Source organism: Alligator mississippiensis, chromosome 2 (assembly GCF_030867095.1).
Source record: "Alligator mississippiensis isolate rAllMis1 chromosome 2, rAllMis1, whole genome shotgun sequence".
NCBI classification, from domain to species: Eukaryota; Metazoa; Chordata; order Crocodylia; family Alligatoridae; genus Alligator; species Alligator mississippiensis.
This window is the reverse complement of record NC_081825.1, coordinates 19,640,054-19,661,681: the sequence shown is the minus strand read 5'-3', so window position 1 is coordinate 19,661,681 and position 21,628 is coordinate 19,640,054. Positions and strand designations below refer to the sequence as shown.

The 21,628-nt window shown below is 41.9% G+C and overlaps 2 protein-coding genes and 1 non-coding gene across 25 annotated transcripts in view; all 3 read left to right on the top strand.

The window, feature by feature from the left end:
- Positions 1-10,817, top strand: part of MXD4 (MAX dimerization protein 4) — a 53,806-nt gene extending 42,989 nt beyond the window's left edge. For both annotated transcript variants that reach the window (XM_006259272.4, XM_006259271.4), the window contains exons 5-6: positions 2,904-3,063; positions 5,322-10,817. In XM_006259272.4, coding sequence (XP_006259334.1) covers positions 2,904-3,063; positions 5,322-5,470 — 309 coding nt within the window. In that variant the 3' untranslated portion in view covers positions 5,471-10,817. The remainder of the gene's footprint in view (positions 1-2,903; positions 3,064-5,321) is intronic.
- A 5,762-nt stretch (positions 10,818-16,579) lies between these two features.
- Positions 16,580-16,652, top strand: TRNAR-CCU (transfer RNA arginine (anticodon CCU)). Its single transcript has one exon. It is a non-coding gene; the product is annotated as a tRNA-Arg (tRNA).
- A 3,450-nt stretch (positions 16,653-20,102) lies between these two features.
- The window catches only part of HAUS3 (HAUS augmin like complex subunit 3), a 250,406-nt gene continuing 248,880 nt past the window's right edge, over positions 20,103-21,628 (top strand). For 5 of the 22 annotated variants that reach the window (XM_059721496.1, XM_059721499.1, XM_059721500.1 and 2 more), the window contains exon 1: positions 20,127-20,344. The gene's annotated coding sequence lies outside the window, so the exon portion shown is untranslated. Of the gene's footprint in view, positions 20,345-20,450; positions 21,257-21,628 lie in introns of those variants that run through there. The other 17 variants (XR_009459690.1, XR_009459689.1, XM_059721508.1 and 14 more) reach the window with 11 other exon arrangements.

The following is a 21,628-nucleotide window of genomic DNA, read 5'->3' as shown; positions in this document are numbered from 1 at the left end:
AGAGGCATTTCAGATTGCCGGCACTCTGAAGACAGGGCCTGCTACTCTAGGTGCATTGTCAGGTCACACCTGTGCCTCCCTTAACTATTTCTAAGGCAGAAGAGTCATCTCAGCTGAAACTGACCATGTCACCTCCCTCCCCGAGACTCAAACTTGTGCTGAAGAACTAGACAGAGTCTCTAGACCAGTGGTTCCCAACCTTTTTTTTCCACGACCCACTGCTGGGAGTGGAGTGCAGTGGTGGTGGTGACCCAGCGGCGAGGGCAGGGGCAGGAGAGCTCCTGGCATGGGGTGCGCCTTGTCTTTTATGTGTGGTGCTGTCAGCATTGCTCCCGTGGCCCTCATCTGGGTCACGACCTGGGGTTGGAATTGCTGCTGTAGACTTTGTGTGTGAATGAAGAGTTAAAGGCCAAAATATTTTTAGAGGCTGAGTATTAGGTAGAAAAATAACAGCTGGTGAATAGAGAATAAGGAAATCTAATCAGCTGGGCTTGATTGGTTGGATAAATCAATAGGTGTGTGTGGGCTAACGCCTCTTCCTGTTGGAACTTGGTGCATTTCTGGCCAATACAAATTCAAATAGTGCCTGGTCTTGGGCAAGCCTTAATATGCTAATACAGCTAGTTCACGTAAATGCCTAAGCTCAGTAAAGCAGATCACTCCTTCCTTCAAAAGGTAAATGCATCAATGTTATGGTAGCAGCACTGAAGCAACAGGATCTTGGAATCATTGGGCGTATTTACATGAGATATTTTACTGCACGGTAGACCAATTTACTGTGCAATAAGTGTCACCATCTACATGGGCAGATGCTTACGGAACAGTAAACTGGTCTATTCTGCTGTTAATATTCTGCCTGCATATGCAGGTAGCAAATTAGCTGTGGAGTAATTACTGCCCATTAATGCATGAGTAGATGGCTGACCAGGAGCAAATTTGCTCCAGGCCAGCTGGGCAGCAGGGGCGAGAGATTGCTCCCTGCCCCAGGAGGTGCCTGCTGCCAGAGTGGGCTTTAAGCTGGGAGCCTGCCTGGGACAATTTCCCCCTGCCCCAGCAGCAAGCAGCTCCTGGCCCTGAGCATGGTGGGAGCAGCCCTCTCTGGGTTGCTCCCATTGCAAGCAGATCTGCTCCCAAGAGGGAGCACATGTAGACATGCTCCCCAGGAGGCTTACTGCACAGTATTTTTACTGTGCAGTAAGCCTACTTTGAGTTAATTGCATGTGTAGACACAGCCATTCAGTTCTGGTTTGCTGTTTACTTGTGTGCAACAGTCTCCTCTCAAAAAAATCAGGCTGTGGTACGTTCAACAGCCATGATCGTTCCTAATAAATTTCTTGAAGTCTGTTAGTCATGTAAGTGCAGTTAAATGGGGGAATTTGGCCTTGCTTATAGAAGTGCTTAGTGCTAGTTCCTGTAGTATTCTAGATGAACTAGCCAACAGAATGACTGACTGGTTTTTGACAGTGGACCTGATCCTCGAGGAATCTGTGGTTTTCATGTGTACATATGAAAAGTTTTGCTTTGTGCATCTTTTGTTGTTGTTGTCCATAAATGACCATAGGTGACTTAATGATAAATTTTAAGTATAGGCCTAAAAAAAAAGATACACAGTCATCTCTACTAGCAGCGCTCCATACATTATTTTGTTTTAACTGCTAAGTGATCATTCGTTTCTCTTATTAAAATTACTAAGGGAAATTTTAGATGGACCGTTGGCAATATAGTGCTTATGAGGTCATTGATGTGGCCCCTTCCATTTTTGTGACAAGTGTACAAGCAATACTTACCCAAGAAATGTTTAGGTACAGCAAATACAATGTACAACGCACAGATAAAATTCTCCATTAAGCAAACCATTTCCATGGTGGTGATACTGCATTATTGCCTAATTAATGCAGAACCTGAAGCAGTAAAACTTCCAGGGCTTCTGCTTTGCAGGAGGTCAGACTAAATGATCATGCTAGTCCCTCTTGGTTTTAAAATCAATTACTAGAACACTCTTTCACCTAAGCAAGCATTACATTTTGACTGCAAGCTGGTTTTCCTTCATTTTACATATTTATCCAAGATGGCACTTTTCTTTTATTATTGCCTGGTAGAATGATTTTAAATATTCTCCCAGCAATAATGGAACAGTAATTGAGTCTTACTTTGAAAAATCCTTACCACTGGCACCACTGTTTTGAAATAATACAGCCTACGCTGTGAGCTTTATTACTGGCAAAACTAACTGCTGCTCTAAAAAGTTATAACTTTACTGAAATCCATGAAATTGCATCACAAGAGTATTTGCCCTACTGTGCATTCACATATTTAGCGAGAAAATGACTCTTTACATGGTTCAAGAGAGTTACAATACAATACAGGACCCCACGCATGGTAGCTACATAAATATATAATTTTGGTAGGTTGAAGCAGTCTAAATTATTCAGTTAACCATTCAATTATTCAATTAACCATAATTACTCAGTTACCCCATTTGTTTGGGGTAAAGTAACTGGGAAATTTCCATGAGACGCTATGGTAGGAGGAGAGGCAGGACCCCTGCACATAGTAATTGCATTAGTACAGAGTTGTAAGATTGTTGCACAAGAACTTCAGCATGTGGTCCACATCTGCAGGGGTGGTACATTTTCAGTCTTTGCAAGAGTCTGCAATGTAGGGTGGAGGTCTTTTTCAGTCTGTCCTTCCACACTTGTTTCTGGCAGGTGGTCTCAGCTGGCTCTTTTCATATTGACAATGGCCATTGATCTGCTTAATATAGATGTCCCATAACCACTGGATGGTGTCAGATGATATATTAACATGTTTATGAAAGACAGAGTATTTGAAATAAGTTGCTTTTGTTTTAAAATCGGTCCATGTTTCTGGCTTAATTTGTTGTTTATTTTCTCCCCCCCAAGAAATTGGAAGAACAGGACCGAAAAGCTCTAAATATCAAAGAACAACTACAGCGGGAACACCGCTACCTCAAACGCAGATTGGAACAGCTCTCCATGCAGGGCATGGAACGCATCCGCACTGACAGCATGGGATCAACAATATCCACTGATTCGGAACAAGGTAATCCAGTAAGAGGTGCCCCTGGCTTCAGGAACAGTTGGGCTGAGTTTTTGCTGTCCTTGGTCAAATGAAATAGCGTTGTCTTTGAAGTTGACAGAATTAATCAAATAATGAGGCATCATTTCATGCAAGTAGTGTGCAATCTGGTCCTTGGGGTTAATGGTAAATCAGTAATAGGTTCAAGTATTAAAAAATAAATGTACTGCAATGTGATAGATCATTGTAAGGTCCAGTTAAATTATTAGGAAATATATTACAAAATAAATCATTGACTGCATCACATTTTTTCAACTGATGTAGTCTATAGCTTTTAAAGCACAAGTAAGGTCCTTACTGCTATAAATCATTGTGCAGTTATTAAAATCAATGGGCCGACCCTGGTTTTCACCCTCTGAGGATCTGGCTAAGGATCCTAGTAGCTCATTCATCAGTTTCTACAAGGCAGCGCATGGGGCTGTGTAACCACCAGAATGTGAACCCCACAGCAGTGTGAGAGCTATGGGAGGAGCAAGTCCCTTCCTTTGTGAATAATAACATACGCTCCTCTCTGCCCTGATTTTAACAATAAAATGTAGGCCTTATCACTTTCTGATTGCTAATTTCACACTCCTGCTAATGGAAATGATACAACTGCAGCAAGGGGATGATAGCTTGTAATAGATATTTAACTGCGTATTGGTTGTTCTGCCATATTTTTTGACTGGCAGAATATAAATGAAAAATATAAACAGTGCTCATTTTCTTAAGAGGTACTTGCATCCTTTTTGCAGACAATTTCCAGTCTGTCTAGCAGTGAGTTAAGGATGGCCAGCCATATATTGTTTTGCTTCCTGTTCTTATGAACTCAAATCACAATTTAAACACATACTTCCATTAAATAACTACAGGCATTAACTTTGTTTTACGTGGCTCTGTACCGTACTAGTGCCTTGGACCCAATCCTGCCACTTTTAAAGGCAGTAGCAGTTTTACCATTGACTTTGCTGGGAGCAAGATTGAGCCCTTGAGACCAGAATCTAATATGTGTAATCAGGAAGATTAGCTGACCAGGTGGCCCCATGGTAAAGAACAGGATGGTTGTGAAAGAACTTGCTGCTCCTTGTGAGCAGCAATATCAGAATCTGGCTCCTTACTGAGAGAGTTTTTTTTGTATTTGGCAGCAAGGCTCTTGGTGCTGCTTGTTTCATGTTGGCTCTCTAGGTATAAAGAGACATTTTCAAAAAAGTTTTCTATTGAAAAATAGCCTTTTCCTAAATCAGAAACTCATGATATTTCATTTCTTTTCTGAGGAGCTTAGAAGCCTAAAAATTATGCAATTTCATTTATGATTTTTCCTCCTCTCCCATCTCCCTTTCCCCTGTCATAATGGCAGAATGAAAGAAGGAAAAGGGGGAGGGAAAGCAGAAGAAATCATGAACAGTTTTACTGAACCAAAAAGCGTTACAATCTTGAAATTTGTGGGATTAATAATTGCTTCGTTTTTTTAAAAGTTTTTTTTGAAGGCCAGTTTGGAGTTTTGTCTTGCTTGTGACAGGATTTTTTATTTTAAGTTGAACTATACGTGTCTAGAGTTCTTTCTGTGATGGATTGGTAAAGTGGGCTTATATCCTCTGTTTTAATCAGGTTTTTTTATGTAAAGGATTATTCAGACCTGAAAACGCTTGACAATTCTGCGTAGGATGATGCATGTTATTACAAGTCTGGGCTGCATGGTTCAAATCATTAGTTAAGCGATAAAGAGCTTTTCAGCTCTCATCACCAGTTTGTATCCACTCTGAGTTTTAATGGCTTGAAACCTTACCATTTGATGGCTTTCGGCCAGTGAGAAATGAGCTATTGGTCTCATTCCAACTCTTAGTGGACTCATGGCTGCACCACAGTTACCACTAACTAGCACTTCTGCTAAACAGTGTCAGTAAAGACTGCTAGTATTGAAATGTCCATGGGAATTAAGCTCCTTGTTTTAGTCTTCACCCTGGTATCTGCACATCAGGCTTTGGACACAAATCTAGAACCTTTACTGGTATCATGTTGTATTTGTCCTGTGGATAAAAATGAGATTTTAATTCCTGGGGGTATCAATCTTGTATTTTTCTCAGGAATTCACTGAATTTTTAAAGAAATATATATATTTTTTAAAGGAAAATGAAATGCGGTTTGAACCATGCGCTAGTGTGTTAGTCTTAACTTACACCTGCAACATGGACCCAAGGTAACTGTGCATTTCTGAAAATGTTGCCTTTTTGTGTTTTGTTTAGAAGTAGACATTGAAGGAATGGAATTTACACCTGGTGAAATGGACAGTATTGGGAGTGCCAGCGATGCTGAAGACCACTACAGTTTGCAAAGCGGTTCAAGCGATGGTGGCTATACACATTCCCGCAGACTTAATGCCAGGCTCTCCTAGTGCCTGAGTTACCAGCTCAACTCAGGACCATCTATCTAACTGAAGCACTTATAAGAAAATTCCAGAGGTGTCAACTGCCACTCTTCCGGGAAACCCCAACCACAATACTCTGAAATGGAGGTTTCTTACCCACGGTTCCCTGCACTGTAACCACAATATTAGATATTGTAAATCATGGTTTTGTTGCAGAGAACTGTGGTTAGGTACAGTTGTGACTTAAAGCTAGCTTGATGTAGCCCTACTGCAAATTTAAACAAAACAAACAAAAAATCATATCATTCCATTCAAGAAGTATGAAATTCAAACGATTGGAAGCAAATGACGAGATAAGGAAGTTTAAGACGATTATTTTGTGGAGACCGTTTTCAGATGTCAGAAAAAAATAATGGAAACTATCATGTGTTAGTGATTCAAAACTACAAAAATTCGACTACTTTTTCTGGGTTTTTTTCATAAAGAAATTATGAATGCTTCATAGCAGCCTGTAGACTATATAAATTCTTTTAAGCAGCTGTGTTTTGAGAGATTTAGATGGAAAAATCTTCAAATCTCAAATGATCTTTTGAAGAAGGTCATTGACAAGTCACTACTGTACTTCAAAACAGGGAAAAAAGCCAGCTCTAACAATGACTTCATGTGGGATGAACTCAACTTTCTTTTGCTTTATGTGTTTGACATCCAACCAGCAGCCAACCATTCTCTCCATTTTAGCAGGGCTACTAGAAGTCAAAGTGGCAGTTCTGACCTGTTATCATGGAATGGATGACATGTCAGTGTTTCGTTTCATTTTGTTCATTTGACAAATTACAGAGTGCAACTGATTCAGATTTTGATAGTTAATCTTCCCTGCAAGGAAATAAAATTACTGTTTGCTTGTATTTTTTTTCCCTATTTACAGCTGCCAATACATTTTTATGGAAGGCATGGCTTAAAATTACAGTATTCAGCTAGAAGATAATTAATCATTTTTTCTTTTTTCTTCTTTTTTTTTTTTTTTTGCACACTATAATTGCATTTTGTATTCTTTAAAAAATGCAAAAAAATAAAATGTATGCTGTAAAACAGCAAAGTTTATTTAGTACTCATCAAGCTGTTCAGAACATATTTACCCAAATTGTAGCAATACTATGGAGATGTATTCTAATACAACTTCAGCTTAGTGAAGTCATTAGAGCTTGGCTTGCTGGGTAAGAAAAAATGGACCAGTCTTTACATTATCTGTTTAAAGAAGGTCTTTTAAAAAAAAAAAAGAAAAAAAAAGATTAAAAAAAAGAAAAAGGCTATAAACACTTTTAGAGAAGTGATTTTAGCAAGTGTAGTCTATATTTCCTGTAAGAGATTTTGTATTATATTTTCCTAAATGTTCTCATTTACTTGTATAGGGAGGGGAATGGTACAGACCCAGACCAGAGTCTCAGGGACTCTTCACCTTCGTTATATTGTGCCTTGGTGACCATTTTATGTATGCCTCTCCTTTTTCATTGTTTAAAGGACAACTCAGCTTTGTTTCTTTAAGGACCTCTATTTGAATGATCTTGTTACAAATGAAGGACTGGGAGGTGTATCTGTGTCTTAATCCTCTTGCATCCAGTTCTGTGAGGTTTTAAGTGAAATTATGAAATTAGATTTTGGTGAGAGGGTTCATGATCTTGCTACAGGCCCTCCTTGATTCTTCAGCACCCAGCTCTCTGTTTTGTTACCTTACAAAGTCAGGGTCTCTGTGAGACCAGCATTAAATGGCTATGGAAATAGAACCGTACTGTATAATGCTAGAGGATGTCTACCTGTGGTGCCATTTTTAGCATTCAGATATAAAAACCTCATGACACACTGACCATAGTGATCAAAACAAAGATTTGGTTGTTCTTTTAACATTTGACATACGTGTCCTCCCTTTGGCTCTTACAACACAGAGTAGAAATATGAATACATTTGTGGCAGCTTACAATCCTTGTTTGCACTCTTGCTTACTGCTTGGAACTTGCCAACAAGGAAAATGAATACTTCTAAGTTACATAACCTGATGTATGGCTACCCCTACTTCGGCTCTGGGGCAGAGCCTAAGGTTATAAACTCTGGCAGCTGAAAAAGAAAACATTTATCCTTTTCTGTGATGCAGGTTTTGGTATTATGTTATACACACCTTGCATATTACTAAAATCCTCATTGTTGGGGAAAGCACACAGCAATATACTCATTGTGTGTAGCTGACAAGCAGCAGAAACTACTAGCTCCTTTGGTGCATATGTAACTAATTTCCAAATCATGGAAAAATTAAGAGTTTACTTTAACACATGACTGTTAACAGGAAAAAAAGGCTAGTAATATTGTTGCTGTTCATTTATTCTATAATGAACACATTCATGAATTGTAAAGTGTTTCTTTTCATGACAAGCAGCTCTTGCACAGAACCTCCTAATAAAAAAAATTGAAACTCATAGAAGGAGAGTAGAGATTTTAAATTGAACACTGTTGTTGATCTGGAATTCTCCTTTGAAAGATGAATGTGCTAACTTAATGAGTTCTTCCACACTGGGTATCCATGGCTTTGTAGATCTTATATTTTCAATAAAAATTACTCCAATAATCTGAGTAGAAATGAAAAGGGTTTATTTGTTTTTACTTTTAGTTATTACTATGGTAACCATTACGAAGACCAAGAAAAAAGGTATTTTTCTCATTTAATGTTTGTCTTAAAACCTGATTGACTATGACAACTGTCAGACATAGAACCCATTTCTGCTAATCCCTCCTAACCAAGGGAGTCTCCCTGAAGGCAATGGCACAGTTGTTTTAAGTATTACTTGCTTGAGTAAGAAATAGGTAGGATCAGGCCACTAGTCCAAGTAGTATAATTTCCATAGCAAAGTGCTAAATGCCATATGCTGCTTCTACTAACTTCAGTGTGAAAAGTTGGGGTCTTAATATTCCATTTCAAAACGTTAGTCATTGTCCCATCCAGCACCAGTGCAGTGTTGTTAATTATATTGCCTTGTTGCTTAGCTACTAGGGATGAATTTAGTTTTCTGGTTTTTCATTCATTTTAAAGGTGGATCTTTTTCACTGCGTGTGCTTAGTTGTTAGAGCTGTGGTCCAAACAGTACTGCAAAACAACCTGATTGAATAATCACTTTCTTGGAGTAACTCCAACTGAACTATCATTTCGTGTAATGACAGTGTTTTTAAATTAGAAAATGTAACTTTTTTGTCAGTTACTTTTAAACTTTTTTCTTTCTGCAGTTAAGAAACATGAAAGGGTTTGACGTGTACAAGAATACAGGGCTGGTTCTCCCCTTTCTGGGAGGGAACTGTGGAGGGAGGGAGTTGCCATGAAGCTCTCCTTGCGGAGGTTTGATCTCTCTTATGGAGCAATGGTGAAGTTCTGCCATCAGAACTTGCAGGTCCCAGTAAGAGCTGTGTCTCCACTGGTTTTGTGACCTTCTCCCTCCAGTTCAGTCATATACTCTGAGGACTTCATCAGCTACAGCCTCAATGGAGCCACAGAAGAGTCAAAGCAGCTCTAAGTTGCATTTATTTTTTTTCTACAGGATCCCCCACTAAATTTGTGGGGGGAAGATGCACATTCCCTTGTTCCCATTCTCCCCCTCTCCAGCAATGCTTCTGCAAGCACATGGAAGACTTACCGTTTCATCTTCCCTTTTTTAGGAAGTACTATCAGTAAGGTGAGCTCCTTGACATGCACAATCCCATTCAAGAACTGGCCCCTCTTATTTCCCTGTGTAAAAATCAAGCTGATTGCAGTGCCAGTTTTGCCAGAGTGCAGGAATGGACCAAAAAATAACAACGCTACAAAGTTACATCTGGTATTTGCAGCCAGGCTTCAACCTAACGTCTTAATTCTTTATTTTAAGGTTTTTATTCAGGGCTTATCAAACTCTGATTAAATAAAGAAAAGACCCCCTGGCTAGTGGGTATTGGAGCAGATGTAGCAGTTACAACTTACATTTTTTTTGCCAACAGCTAGTTTAGAACAATCCCAATAGTACAAATAAAAATTATTTGGATTGATAAAGCATTTACAATTTTTCAATTCTCTTCTCACCAATTCTCTTCTATCAACACAATGTATTTTGGCATATGATGTTAAAATACCAAACTAATGAGATGTGGAAGTTCAAAACATCATAAAGAGATTCTGTGCATATGAGTTCAGTCTACAAGTGTGTGCTTGTGCCCTATACCAAAGCTGTGGAATCTATTGGCCAGCTCTTTTCTAAGGGTTTACAACAGTGTACATGGGTGCAAAGAGTTATCATTTGACTTTTCTAGCATGTTAATTTGATTAATTAGCTTTATCAGGTTTTTTCCACTCAAAGGTCATTTCTATAAGGAAATTAAAATCATTTAAATGTTTTTGACCCTGCCAGCACAGTCTCTGAACAAAAATATTAAATATCATACATTTTTGTATGAATATGTAAATAAGGTAATGCCTGAAAATCAAACTTCATAATTCTTCTTCATTAGAAGGCCATTGTTCCATGTGTTACAAAAATACAAATAATAAAGATGAATGTGTCTAAATATTTAATTAATAATGCACTATCCAAAGTTGGGTGAAAAGACTATTGAGCCATTAGGTTTCTGGTTTGTTTGTTTTTTAAAGGAGCACTGCATCACTGTAAAACAAATGGAGCAGATTCATTGGACTTGAATTGTGTTCCACTAACAAAGAACATGAGTCAGTGTGTTTAGTGAATAAAAGGCAATATTCCTATCTGATTGCTGCAAAAGAAACATCTAATATAGGTGTATTATGTAACTATTAAAATGAAAGTGTGATCTTTAAGCCTATGCGTACGTCCACGTATTAATAAGGACTATTAAAAACCATGTAATCATTGTGGCTGCCAATTTTAGAAATGAATCCAAGCAAAGACTCCTGGTAACCCAAGTACACCTGTAGTATAGCCTGGTAGCAAACCACAGTGAAGGCAGACTAACTTCAAGACTTCCTCTTTTCACTTTGCATGAGTAATAGAATTGTAAAATGTGGTTTCACACAATGTATGTGGTTTAAAGGGTCTGTGCAATAGGAATTCTTAATTGGCAATACTTGGCCAAACATGAAATATGTGAAAGAGGCACGTCTGCTGAGGAGGATGCTTTACTGGTCGAATTCTAGGGGCGTACTCGGTACATTCTGTGCCAGAGCCATTGGAATATACATCCAAAAAGGAGCGCTTCATAGCCTGTAAGATGTATGATACTGTAAAGTTTCATTTGTAAACACGTACATGGTGCTTGCTACATTCTGTAGCACACACTGAAAGTATTGTGTTGTATCATTTTTTCATTGTAATATAAATACAATTTTTATACCTCAGATATTTGTGGTGGTTTTTAGTGTTAATTATTTTTCTTCCTTTATCATTTACTCTGTGTGTGTGTGTGTGTGTGCGTGCGTGTGTGTGCGCGCGCACGCATGTGTGCGTGCCCTCATGTATGTACTTTTCATTCCTTTTGCAATCCATTTCACACAGGGTTAATAAGTATTTAATAAGAGCTTGTTAAGTGTTCTGCTCAATAAAAGACCCCTTCAAGTCGTCATGGTACTGTATATAATTAAGTTAGAGTTGCCACTTGAATTCCAGTTCTGTTAAATGTATTGGCCAAAGTTTAACCCCAGTGTAATTCCACAGTAGTCAGTAGCATTATACCAGCAGTAGGAATCAATTAGGCTTGTTATTTTCAAAGATTGTGCCAAACCTTGGTTTGGTTTTGCAAAAATATTCCATTGATATGCAAATTATTGGGTAGTTCTATGCATCCATGTGAAAAAGAAAAAAATAGTATGAAATGCAAATCAAAAGACATTGTTTTGTGTTCTGAATACTACCATACAACTTCACAAAATTACTTCAGTTGCACACGAGGTAGAATCAAAATGAGAAGTTGGGATACAGCAATTTTACTAAATGTATTTTGCTAAACTGCATACAGAACTTATATCAAAGTGACAGATACCCTGATGTGAACCGAGAACTTTGTTCTGCTAATGTGTGTGTGTGCAGGGGAGGAGAGAAAGGGAGGGACAACTTAGCATTCAGAAAGCACATTGGTGTTATCATTTTACACTGAATCAATATTGCATGATGTCTCAATGTCTTCTTTTCACAGTGAAAAGCGATTCAAATGAAAGCATCTTAATATACACAGGTCTGCGAACCATTCTGTTCAAAACTACACAAATTAAGTTTTAACTTGTAAAGAATTGCAAGTAGTTTGTCAAATTGCCATTGCTTAGCCCAAATCCATTTATTAATCTCTACAACATGCCAATCTCACACTTGCACATTATACTTGCGGTAGAGCTTTGAAAATAGCAGTCTTGTACAATGGGTAGAAATTACAATTTAGTAATTTAATTGATTACTAAATTTAATTGATTACTGTAAGTGGAGCCTTGTAATAAAAAAAAGGATTTGATACTTTTTTTTATTTTGACCTCCAAGTGTTCTGAGGCAACACATATGAATCGTTGCAAGTCAAAGGGGGTATCAGAGCTAGGAAGGATCATGTGTCAATACCTTTGTAAACAGCATATAGTCTGTGGACTGTAAAAGTCTTCATTTTTTTAATCTATGTTTTATTTTCAGGTATGGTAATTCTATGTCTCCCAGTTAATAATGGACTTCTACTGTTTGCATATTCAAATTCACATTGCTTTGAAGTACATAATTTATCATTTGCACAGTGCGTATGAAAATGATATGAAACTCATTTTAAATTTAAAAGAGCCACAGGGGGTAGATTCATCTCACAAAAGCATACCTATTCTCTTATTTTAGAATTGGCAGCTTGGAGTACTTTTATTGCAGTTTCTCAAGTTTTTGTTTCTAGGGCCCATAAACTATCCACAGCTTCATTACATGCTCAATCCCACAATTCTTTGCAGTCACAAAAGATTGTTGTTTTGGCAATAAGGAGTGATTATGATGGCAGGTGGGTTATGGATGGGGATACGCTGCTGTTGGTTTGGGGGTGGTCTTGGATAAGGGGCTGAGCAAATAGACTAGGTTTGGGTCGGTAGAGTGTTTCTGGTGGGAAGTGCTTCCTCCTTTTTGGCTATAAGTTTTTCAGCTCCAAGACAGAGACAGTAGCACTGCAAGAGAATATACAGCCAGCTCTGCAGCTTCTCTCAGTGCCATTCCTCTCAAGGTTCACAGCTGGGCAGGTGTGGCTTATCCTCCAGGTAAGCCAATGTTACTCATTTAAGTGTACTCACTACAACTAAATTACTAGTAAGAGATAAATCAGATAAAGAAAGGAGGCATACATAAGAACATAGGCAATGTGTAGTGGAGGGGCACGTGCTCCCCCTGAAATTGGCCCTCACAGGCCGGAGAGTGGGGAGCACCAGTTGATGCTTCCCCCCCCCCTCCCCGAGAAGTGCCGGTGGCACTTCCAGTTTTGCTGGCAGCACTTCCAGTTTGTCCCCTGCGCTTCTGGGGTCACTGATTGGCCACTGGGGGACCCCCCCCATCCCGGTTGCTGATCGGCTGCTGGTGCCTCCCCAGAGCCAGGAGGCACCAGTTGCCTGTGCATAAGAAATAGAATAATACAAATTGATGCTACAACATCAATGAGGTCAAGAAAAATCACTCCAGATTTGCACAGGAGTGTTCTAAGTATCTATTTATCAGGGGTTTTTCCCTGTTTAAAAAGTTTTTCTTTTTACTACAGCTCTACTCAAGTTTCAGGTTGCAAATGATCAATCCCAATGTAACATGGGTATGCACAGAATTTTAATTTAAAAATGTGCATTCATAAAGCTGAGAGAAAATAAACACTGTGATGTGGGACTAGCATGGTGCAGGCGTTGATCCTATTGTTCCTACAGCGGGTCTTTTTTTTTTTTGTATTCTTTTTTCACTTTGATTGCCAAACTATTTTACATAGTGACTTTATTGTTATAGCATTGTATGTGACATCTTAGGAGCTCTGCCTTTGTAATTAAAATGAGTCTACTTAAAATAATGACCACTTGTGTTCTGTACATCACTTTTCCAAAAAATGGTTGATACTGAAGGGATCTGCCTCTGGGAATCCTTAAGTTCTGCCATTTGCTTGCAGTTATTAGCAGATGTGTCTGAGAGTATGAATGGCAGGAATTCTGTTTGAAAAGGACAGCTGGGATAAATGCAAATAAAGTCTCTAAATTGATGTAGTTCATCAGTTCAGAACTTATTGAATGGCTTTAATTTCAGTCCTCTGGTAATATCATTGCTTCATACAGTAAAAACAATTCTAAAGCAGTGAGAAGCCAAACACCTTCCTATTAGAGCGTATCTTGCCATGAGACAGTTATTATCAGTGTTAGTAGCAACATAAATCATTTGCAATTTCTGTGGTTAGTTTGGACAGTCACTCAAAGTGCACTCCTATACGTTTCTATATCTCTAGTCCCTGTATGTTTAGTCTGGCTCTTCAGGAGGATGTCAAACACAACTAGATCATATTTCTTAATGGTTAAAATTTCAAATGCATTAGTGATGTGGCATCTCTGGAGTTCCCTCCAGTTGTCAAGTAGACCAAGATCTTCACAGGATGTATCTAGTCTGTTGAAGTGAACATTGGATTTCCTTGCTCAACCTAAACTCTCCTTTTTCCCTGGCTCTCCAGCCCATGTGCAAATCAAACCTTGCCAGGACAGAGAATAAAAGAGAAAAGGTACGCCCCTAACTATGTTTTAATTGGACACAGAGGAAAATATTCTAAACCCATAAGAAACTGTAAAAGCTGTGTTAAATACTAAAGCAAGCTGGGTTAGGTGAATAGAAACACAGTAATTTGGAGCAGAAAAATAATGTAAAAGCTCAACAGTTCTGCGATGGAGAAATGTACCTGTAATTTCTAAGGTTGTTTTGCAGCCCCGGAGAGAAGGGGTTGTTGCTTAATCTCTAACTATGTGCCAGGAGTATCGCCTGATAAGCAAATGTTTCACACAATGAGGCTGTTCTTTCAAATGGAAGTTTTATACATTCAACATTTTAAGATTGTATCTTCCATTTTTTTAATGATTAACTTTTCCCTCAGACCTAGATAGCCTAGTGGTCCCTCCTCCCCCTAACATCTTTTGACAGTGTACAAAGGAGAGAAGGCACTTAACAGAAACAACTGAGATGGAGAATCATTCTTACTGCTTCCAGAGTTGTGGCTGCTAATCTCATTTCTTAAACATGCAGACCCACAAAACATTAAGGTTTTACATCTTATGCCATTATTGATGATGATTATTGATAGACATCAGTCAAAATAATGTTATGGAATTGGGAACAGAAATGAAAACACACTGGTGTTTTGTAATTATATGTTACTTATTTATACATGCTATATCATTTGCTTGTCATTTCTGTTTATGATTTAAATGACGGACACAAAAAACCTGCCATGATTAACTAAACAGTAAACACAAATCTGGATTAAACAGATGCATTTGATCTGAATGCCCAGCACAGCAGGACCCTATGAGACTAGGGGTAATAGAGAATCCAGAATTGACAGCGTCTCCCACAAGACGGCACTGCCGTCTGCCTTTGGTGGTGTACGGTGAGCCAGGGCATCCTAGGTAATCATTAGCACCGTGACTGAGCACAGGGGATGCATGACACCCCAGGTGGCCAGGATGTGCTCCCGCTGTTGCTGCTCACCTTTCTGGACCAAAAATGTTGGTCCATGATTTGGAATTGTTCCCGCAGGAGCCTGGTGGCAGGGCCTTTGGTCAGTCAAGTCCATTTGGACCACGTTCTGGAGCTTCTGTGCCTGACCTTGACCTCCGCATGAATCCACTGCCCCAGTTCTCTGTAACTGGACTGGCTGCTGAGAGCGCACTCAGCCCTTCTAAGCACACCCCAGCCTCAGGCTGCAAGCAGACCTTGACGACAGTCTCAGTCTGCTCTGACAAGCCTTGCATTCACTGCTCTCTCCGATTCTCCTAGCTCCTGAAAGCTTGGGCTTTCCCTGGCCCTGCTCTTGCATCTTCCCTGGGACTCGGCACCCAGCTCTCTGATTCTCCTGGCTTCTCACCTCGGCTTGCACCCTGGACTACATCTCTTGGATCCCTCTCTTGGCTCTCCAGGAACCTGGTCTTGTGTTCCCTGTTTCATTGATCCAGAGCCCAACCTAACACCATAGTAACCTGGCTCACCTCCTGTTGTCCTTCAGAGCCTACCTGCAGGCCTAGCTGTCTGTGCCTCGGCCAAACCTTCACACTTGGACCCCTTTCATTGCCACGTGGTTTTTTTTCCTCAGACCAGGAGCTGCTGGCGGAGAAGAGATATTGAGATATTGATAAAAGCTGGACATATTCAAGGGTGTGTTGTTTTGTGTCCTCACAATGTGGTCATCCCTCTCCACTGAGAAAAGAGTCACTTTGTACAGATTTCAGATGTTCATGGCCAAGTTGGCTTGGACATATCCTGTTCTGTGCCTTGACCAACAAAGCTGGGTCAGGAGGACCCAGCACTGGGCAAAAAGGGTCTGTAAGGTGAGGAAAACTATGGGTCCACGCTGCAATCTTAGGGTTAGCAACAGAACTGATGAGCAGTCCAGACTAGTAGTTGACCAGTTGTTCCCACTACAGGGTGGAGGTGACATCCAGCCAATTGGAGCTTTTCTTGGAGAGGAGAAATCCCCAGGAACCTCTGGAGACTGGGCCACTACTAGCTCCACTAGTACATGTGCTCTTACGGGACATCTGGCAGTGAAAAAGTAGCACCAAATGTTACTGCCTGCCAAGTAATGGTTGAAAGTGGCATGTCTCCATGCATAAAGTGCCATTTTTTATGTGGGTCAAACCCCAGGACAATTTCTATCCATGCCTGTAAGATAGCGAGCTCTAAAAACTGTTCAGCACTTTTTTCAATGTGAGCTACCTTTTGAATTGTGTCCCAAATGGAATGGGGGAGCATGAATAATAGATGTTATGGTCTATTATTTTACAGATCTAATGTAAAAGTTTGTTATGGCTTCTGGATGAATTAACCTATTTATTTCTATCTACTTTCAGTTTGTAAGCTGTAAATATCAGAAATGTGAGAGTCATACAAGAGTTATAAAAAAAACAACAACAAACAAATTCATGAAGCCCCAGTGGCCTAATGGATAAGGCATTGGCTTCCTAAGCCAGGGATTGTGGGTTCAAGTCCCATCTGGGGTGATAGTTTACATCTTGAGTGAGCTTTGTGGCTGGACTCAATGAGGTCCCTTCTAGCCCCTAATGTCTGTGAAATCAAAGTTAAGCAGCTGTTTTAGCAAGTCTCACATTTCTGATTAACTTAGGGAATAATAAAAATAAAATAAAAACCATCATTCCAGCCCCTTGAGCCACCTCCCTAATAAAAAACCCATGAATGTTTGGATCTTATATGTCCTGAAGGTTAAAACCATAAACTCGGTTAGACCCAAGAGGAGAAACAAATTCCTGAGTCAAGGATCCACTGAGAATGTGGAGAGTATTAAAATTTGTACCCTCACGTGATGGCAATTGTTGGGATGGCACGCAGGGAAGCAAACAAGCTCTTTGGCTCAGTAAATCATGTAAGGCTTAAAAGATCAAAATCACCACCTGGAAATAGTGCCGTCTATTGAGTACTGGTGTAACGTGCTCCGTGGGAGATGCACTGGTAATTGAATCTCTAAGCATCCAATGAGCTCTTACTGGTGCAGATGTCTGCCTTTGTGCAATTTCTCATTGTGGGATCAGTGCCTAACTGGGCAGCTGCATTCTGCAGTAGCTGAAGTTTTCAAATGGCCTTTAGGGTCAGAGTACATGGCATTATTCTAATGTGGCAGGGACTAAGGTATTTACTGACTCAGTTGGATCTTTTAAGAAAATTCTCAGTAAAAAAAATGGAAATGGAATGACATAAGAATGAAAGTTAGGCATATCAATAAACAACTCCTAATAATATAGAACAAACACTCTTGGATACCTGAAGTTTCAGTTGCTGTCAGTTGCTATCATTCAGATTATTTTCTCTGAAATGCATATATTTGGAAACATACTGTTCACATTTTCTTTCTAATACACTGGAAGTCCCTCATTTGTAAAATATCTGATTAAAAGTACATTTAAAAAAGCTGAACTAGAAACATTTTTAAAATTCTATTTAGAAATCTAGCAATTGGTGAATGTTTGGCTGTGCAACATATAATAAATGAAAGAGAACCTTTGTGAGGGATGGTTCAGAGGACCGACAATTAGATTTCACTACATTGTCCTATAGAAAAAAAGAAAAGAAAAGAAGCTTACCTCTGCCCAAGCCCATTTCAAATATATATTTTTTTATTTTCACATTAACAGTATATCCTTCCAGGCTGAAAATAATCCTTTAAAACACATTTTAAGATACGGTTTCTCAATATCTGTGTTGTTATGTGTCTGTTTTCTACTAGCATCAAAAAGTACCTGCAACATTTGTAAATATGTTGTACAGTCTCATGTCTGTACGTGTCTATGTCTATGACTATCTTTGTGCCTAATAATTAATTAGCATATGCAAAACTGTGAGTAATTTTTCCTATAACTACCTGGCTTGCTTGCATGCATAAAATACACATGCAGAATTTGAGAAGAGTTTGGAAATTTACTTGTGTATCTCTGTTTTTTGCCTTGAATGTGACAAACCAGTTAATGCCTACACAACATGATTGCGTTAGTATTCTGCCTCTGCCTGCTTTCTGCAGTCACATTTTACTACTTCTCTGTTGGCAGCTACTTGCTTTCTTGGGCCCCAATCCAGGAAACACTTCTGCATAAGCTTAATTTTATTACTGTAATCAGTTCCATCATTTGGCTACTCATGGTAGTAAAGTTAAGTACATCCATAATCGTCTGAAGGACTGGGACCTTTGTTGTTTAAATGCTTGATTAACTTATTTGCAAGAAAGTATATTAAGGCCAGGTCCTGTAACAAGGCCCCATGGTATTTCTTGTCAGACTGGGGCTATGGTGATGAACCCAATGTCACACATGAAATCTTTACTGGAATTAGAATAGGCAATATTATGCAGTGGTAAAAGTGTGAATTCTGAACAAGTCCGTTACCACTGACTCCAGGGAAGTGCACGTGTTTGTATCCATCCTGAATTTGCCCCTGTGGCACATAAGCAGCATTGCCAGTTAATAAAGGGGCAACTTATCTCCTTTTTTGTGGTTCAGGCACTTGAGGAATCCCTCCATTGCTTTTGTGAGCTAAGCAGCATCCAATTTCAAAAACTCACGTTTTCCTCCTTGCAGAGGGGATGGGCAGTGGGGGTGCAGGATTGGCCAGCAAGGGACCAGCCTCAACCTGTATTTATTTGCTTATCTCCTTCCAAGAGACCCCATGGTGTCTGGCACTCTGGTTGAGAACCATTGGACTAAATGATTCAGAGGCATTCAGCCTCTAAGGTACCCCCTGGCCTGCCGTCTCCCTGACTTCAGATTCACATAGCTCACTGCTTCTCTGGGCCTAGAAATGGAATAATGTTGTCTGCAGCCTAATGCCATGTGCCTGTCGAGCGAAGGAGCTAGTGGGACAATACCCTTGTTCACTCCAGGGACATATAATATGAAGGTGGTTTTCTTTTCGCTGGCCCAAAAACAAGGTGCTGGTCCTAGCAAGGTAGGCAGCAGCCAAGGAGCAGTAACAGCAGCTGCGGACTACGACACTACAGCTACCATTGGCATCACGGTGCCAGAGCAAGGCACAGACTGCAGCACGGCACTGCCAGCAAGCGGCCCAAATGGCAGCATGGTAACAAAAACAACAGCTGTTGGATCCTTAGATGCTCCACTTAGCAGTCCTGATGCAGGCAACCATGCTGAGCACTGTCGGCGGTGTCACCGCCCGGGGTCTCCTCCCAGCTCCAAAACCTGCCCGAGAAGAGGTGCTGGGCCCGTGCCTGCAAAGGTGCTCCAGGGGATAGGAGGTCTCATATGAACACCTGGTCGTGGACCTCCAGCGCTGCGCAGGGCTGTGCCAGGGCCTGGCCGGCCATACTGACCTGGCAGGGGAAGTACCATGATCAAGGTAACGCAATTAAAACGGCATTGTGTAGTGGAGGGTGCACCTTTGTCTGCTTGAGGACAGGAGCCCCTATGAGAGCCTCGTAGCTAGCTTCCCACAGGCCAGCTTCCAGCCGGAGGAGCTCGGCTACGCGCCACCTTTACAGAAATGGGAGACTTCTGCGGCCGTACGGCGACCTGAGGGCAACCGGAACTCGGGGGCATCCGAACCGCAACCCGCCGGGTTGGGCCTGCACGCCGGATGCGCGCCAAAGGATTTGGAAGCAGCTGAAGCCCCAGGCGGGGGTGGTGGACACTTGCTGGTAACAGATAGCTCCTGAGTCAAACTGATTCGGACCTGGGCTGTTTGATTTGACCTGGGACAGGAAACATTTTCCTTTAAAAAAAAAAAGGGTAGACAGCAGCAGCGCACGCTGAGCACCGCAGCCCCCAGCCAAACTAAGGCGGAGCTGCGGAGCCTCGACCCCGCCCCGCGGCCTGGCCGTAGGCCCACCCCCTGGTGGGGGTTTCTGGCGCGGTGCACGCTGGGAGCTGTAGTCGGCCACGGGGGAAATGTAGCGTGCAGGCGCAGCTGCCCCGCCCCTCGGGCGCGCGTTGCATGCTGGATAGCGTAGTGCGGTGCAGTCTTCCCTTCCGATCTGGGGAAACTCGTGGTAGGGCCATTATCCAATCAGCGTTGCCAGCAGGGGTCACGTGTTCACTCCCCAGCACCACCACGAGGAGGCGGGGCTAAGTGAGCCGGTGGACGTTTGGCTCGTGCCGCCCCGTTTGCCTGTGGCGGCGCGCGCTTTGAGCGGCTCGCGGCGCCCGGCCGCCATCTTGCGTCCTCCGAGCGCGCGGTGAGTCGGGCCGGGCCGGGCCGGGCCGGGTTGGGCCGGGGGGCGCGGCTGTCACTCACGACCCCGGGGCTGCGCGGGGCGGCCTGCGCCGAGGGGGAGCTGCGGGGGGATCCCGCCCCGCTTTCTGCTCCCCGGGTGCGGGTCTGGGGGGTCTAGGCCCTGGGGGTTGGCTGGCCGTGGCCCCGTGCGGGATTCCTCTGTTGGGGAAGCGGGATGTGGCTGCCCAGGCTTCCCGCCTTTGTATGTAGCTCTTGTGTCAGGGCTGACAGCAGCCTTATGCAGCGTCTAGACCGGGCTGGGGAACCTGTTTCCTTTCGCAGGCCACGGACCCATAGGAAAAATCACTCGCGCGTAAAAAGCAACTTTTTTTTTTTAGATAGAAATGTAAAACGTTGTACTCATCTGCTTCCTCAGCCTGATGGCTGACTCTAGAAAGTAGGAAGACATGTACTTTCCTTACAGGACTTCAGCAAGCTTCTCCTTCCGAGGACTGGGGGGGAGCAGCCGCTGCCGCACGGTGCTGGATGGCTGCAGCGTGCCAGGCCCAGCCTGCTCGCTGCTACCCTGCGTCCCCGCAGGGAGAAGCTTGCACACCCGCACCACAGCTCTGCCTGCGGCCGGTGCTGCGGGACTGGCTGCGCTACTGCCCCATGTGTTTTAAAAAAATGACAGGTTTGGAACCGTTCTGGATTTTTGAGTGCCAAATTTATAGGTTGTACTGTATTTGTCGTGGACCAGATGAAATAATGCCGAATCTGGCCCACGAGCCATGAGTTTCCCCACCCCTGGTCTAGACGATGGTTTGTATGGGATAGTGTAGACAGGGCTGATCCTGCTTCGGGCAGCGGGTGGGTCAAGATGAGCTCTGGAGGTCCCATCTGGCCAACTTCTCTCTGATCCTCTCAACAGCAGGTAGGCTCCCAGTCCCATTTTCCATGTTAGTTGAGTTGAAATAGGTGCTGAATTTGGACTTGATTCAATATTAACTGTTGCCAAGCAGCTGAAAAAACACATTGGCTAGAAGCTAGGGCTATCAAATGATTTAAAAATGTGATCTTAATTAGTTGCATAGTTAAAAAAAAAATAGCTGCAGTGAATTATGTTTTTAATCACACAGCTAACTCAAAATTATGCTGGTACTTTGTATGGTTGGGGGGTGGGGGGAGGAGGTGAATTTGTAGGTCTGTGGGGTTTGGGGCCTGGGGAGGGGGTTGCAGGATGCAGGGTACTGTGGGTCAGGAGTGAGGGGCAGCGTCAGGGGGGCGGGAGGGGGCTGTGGCTTGG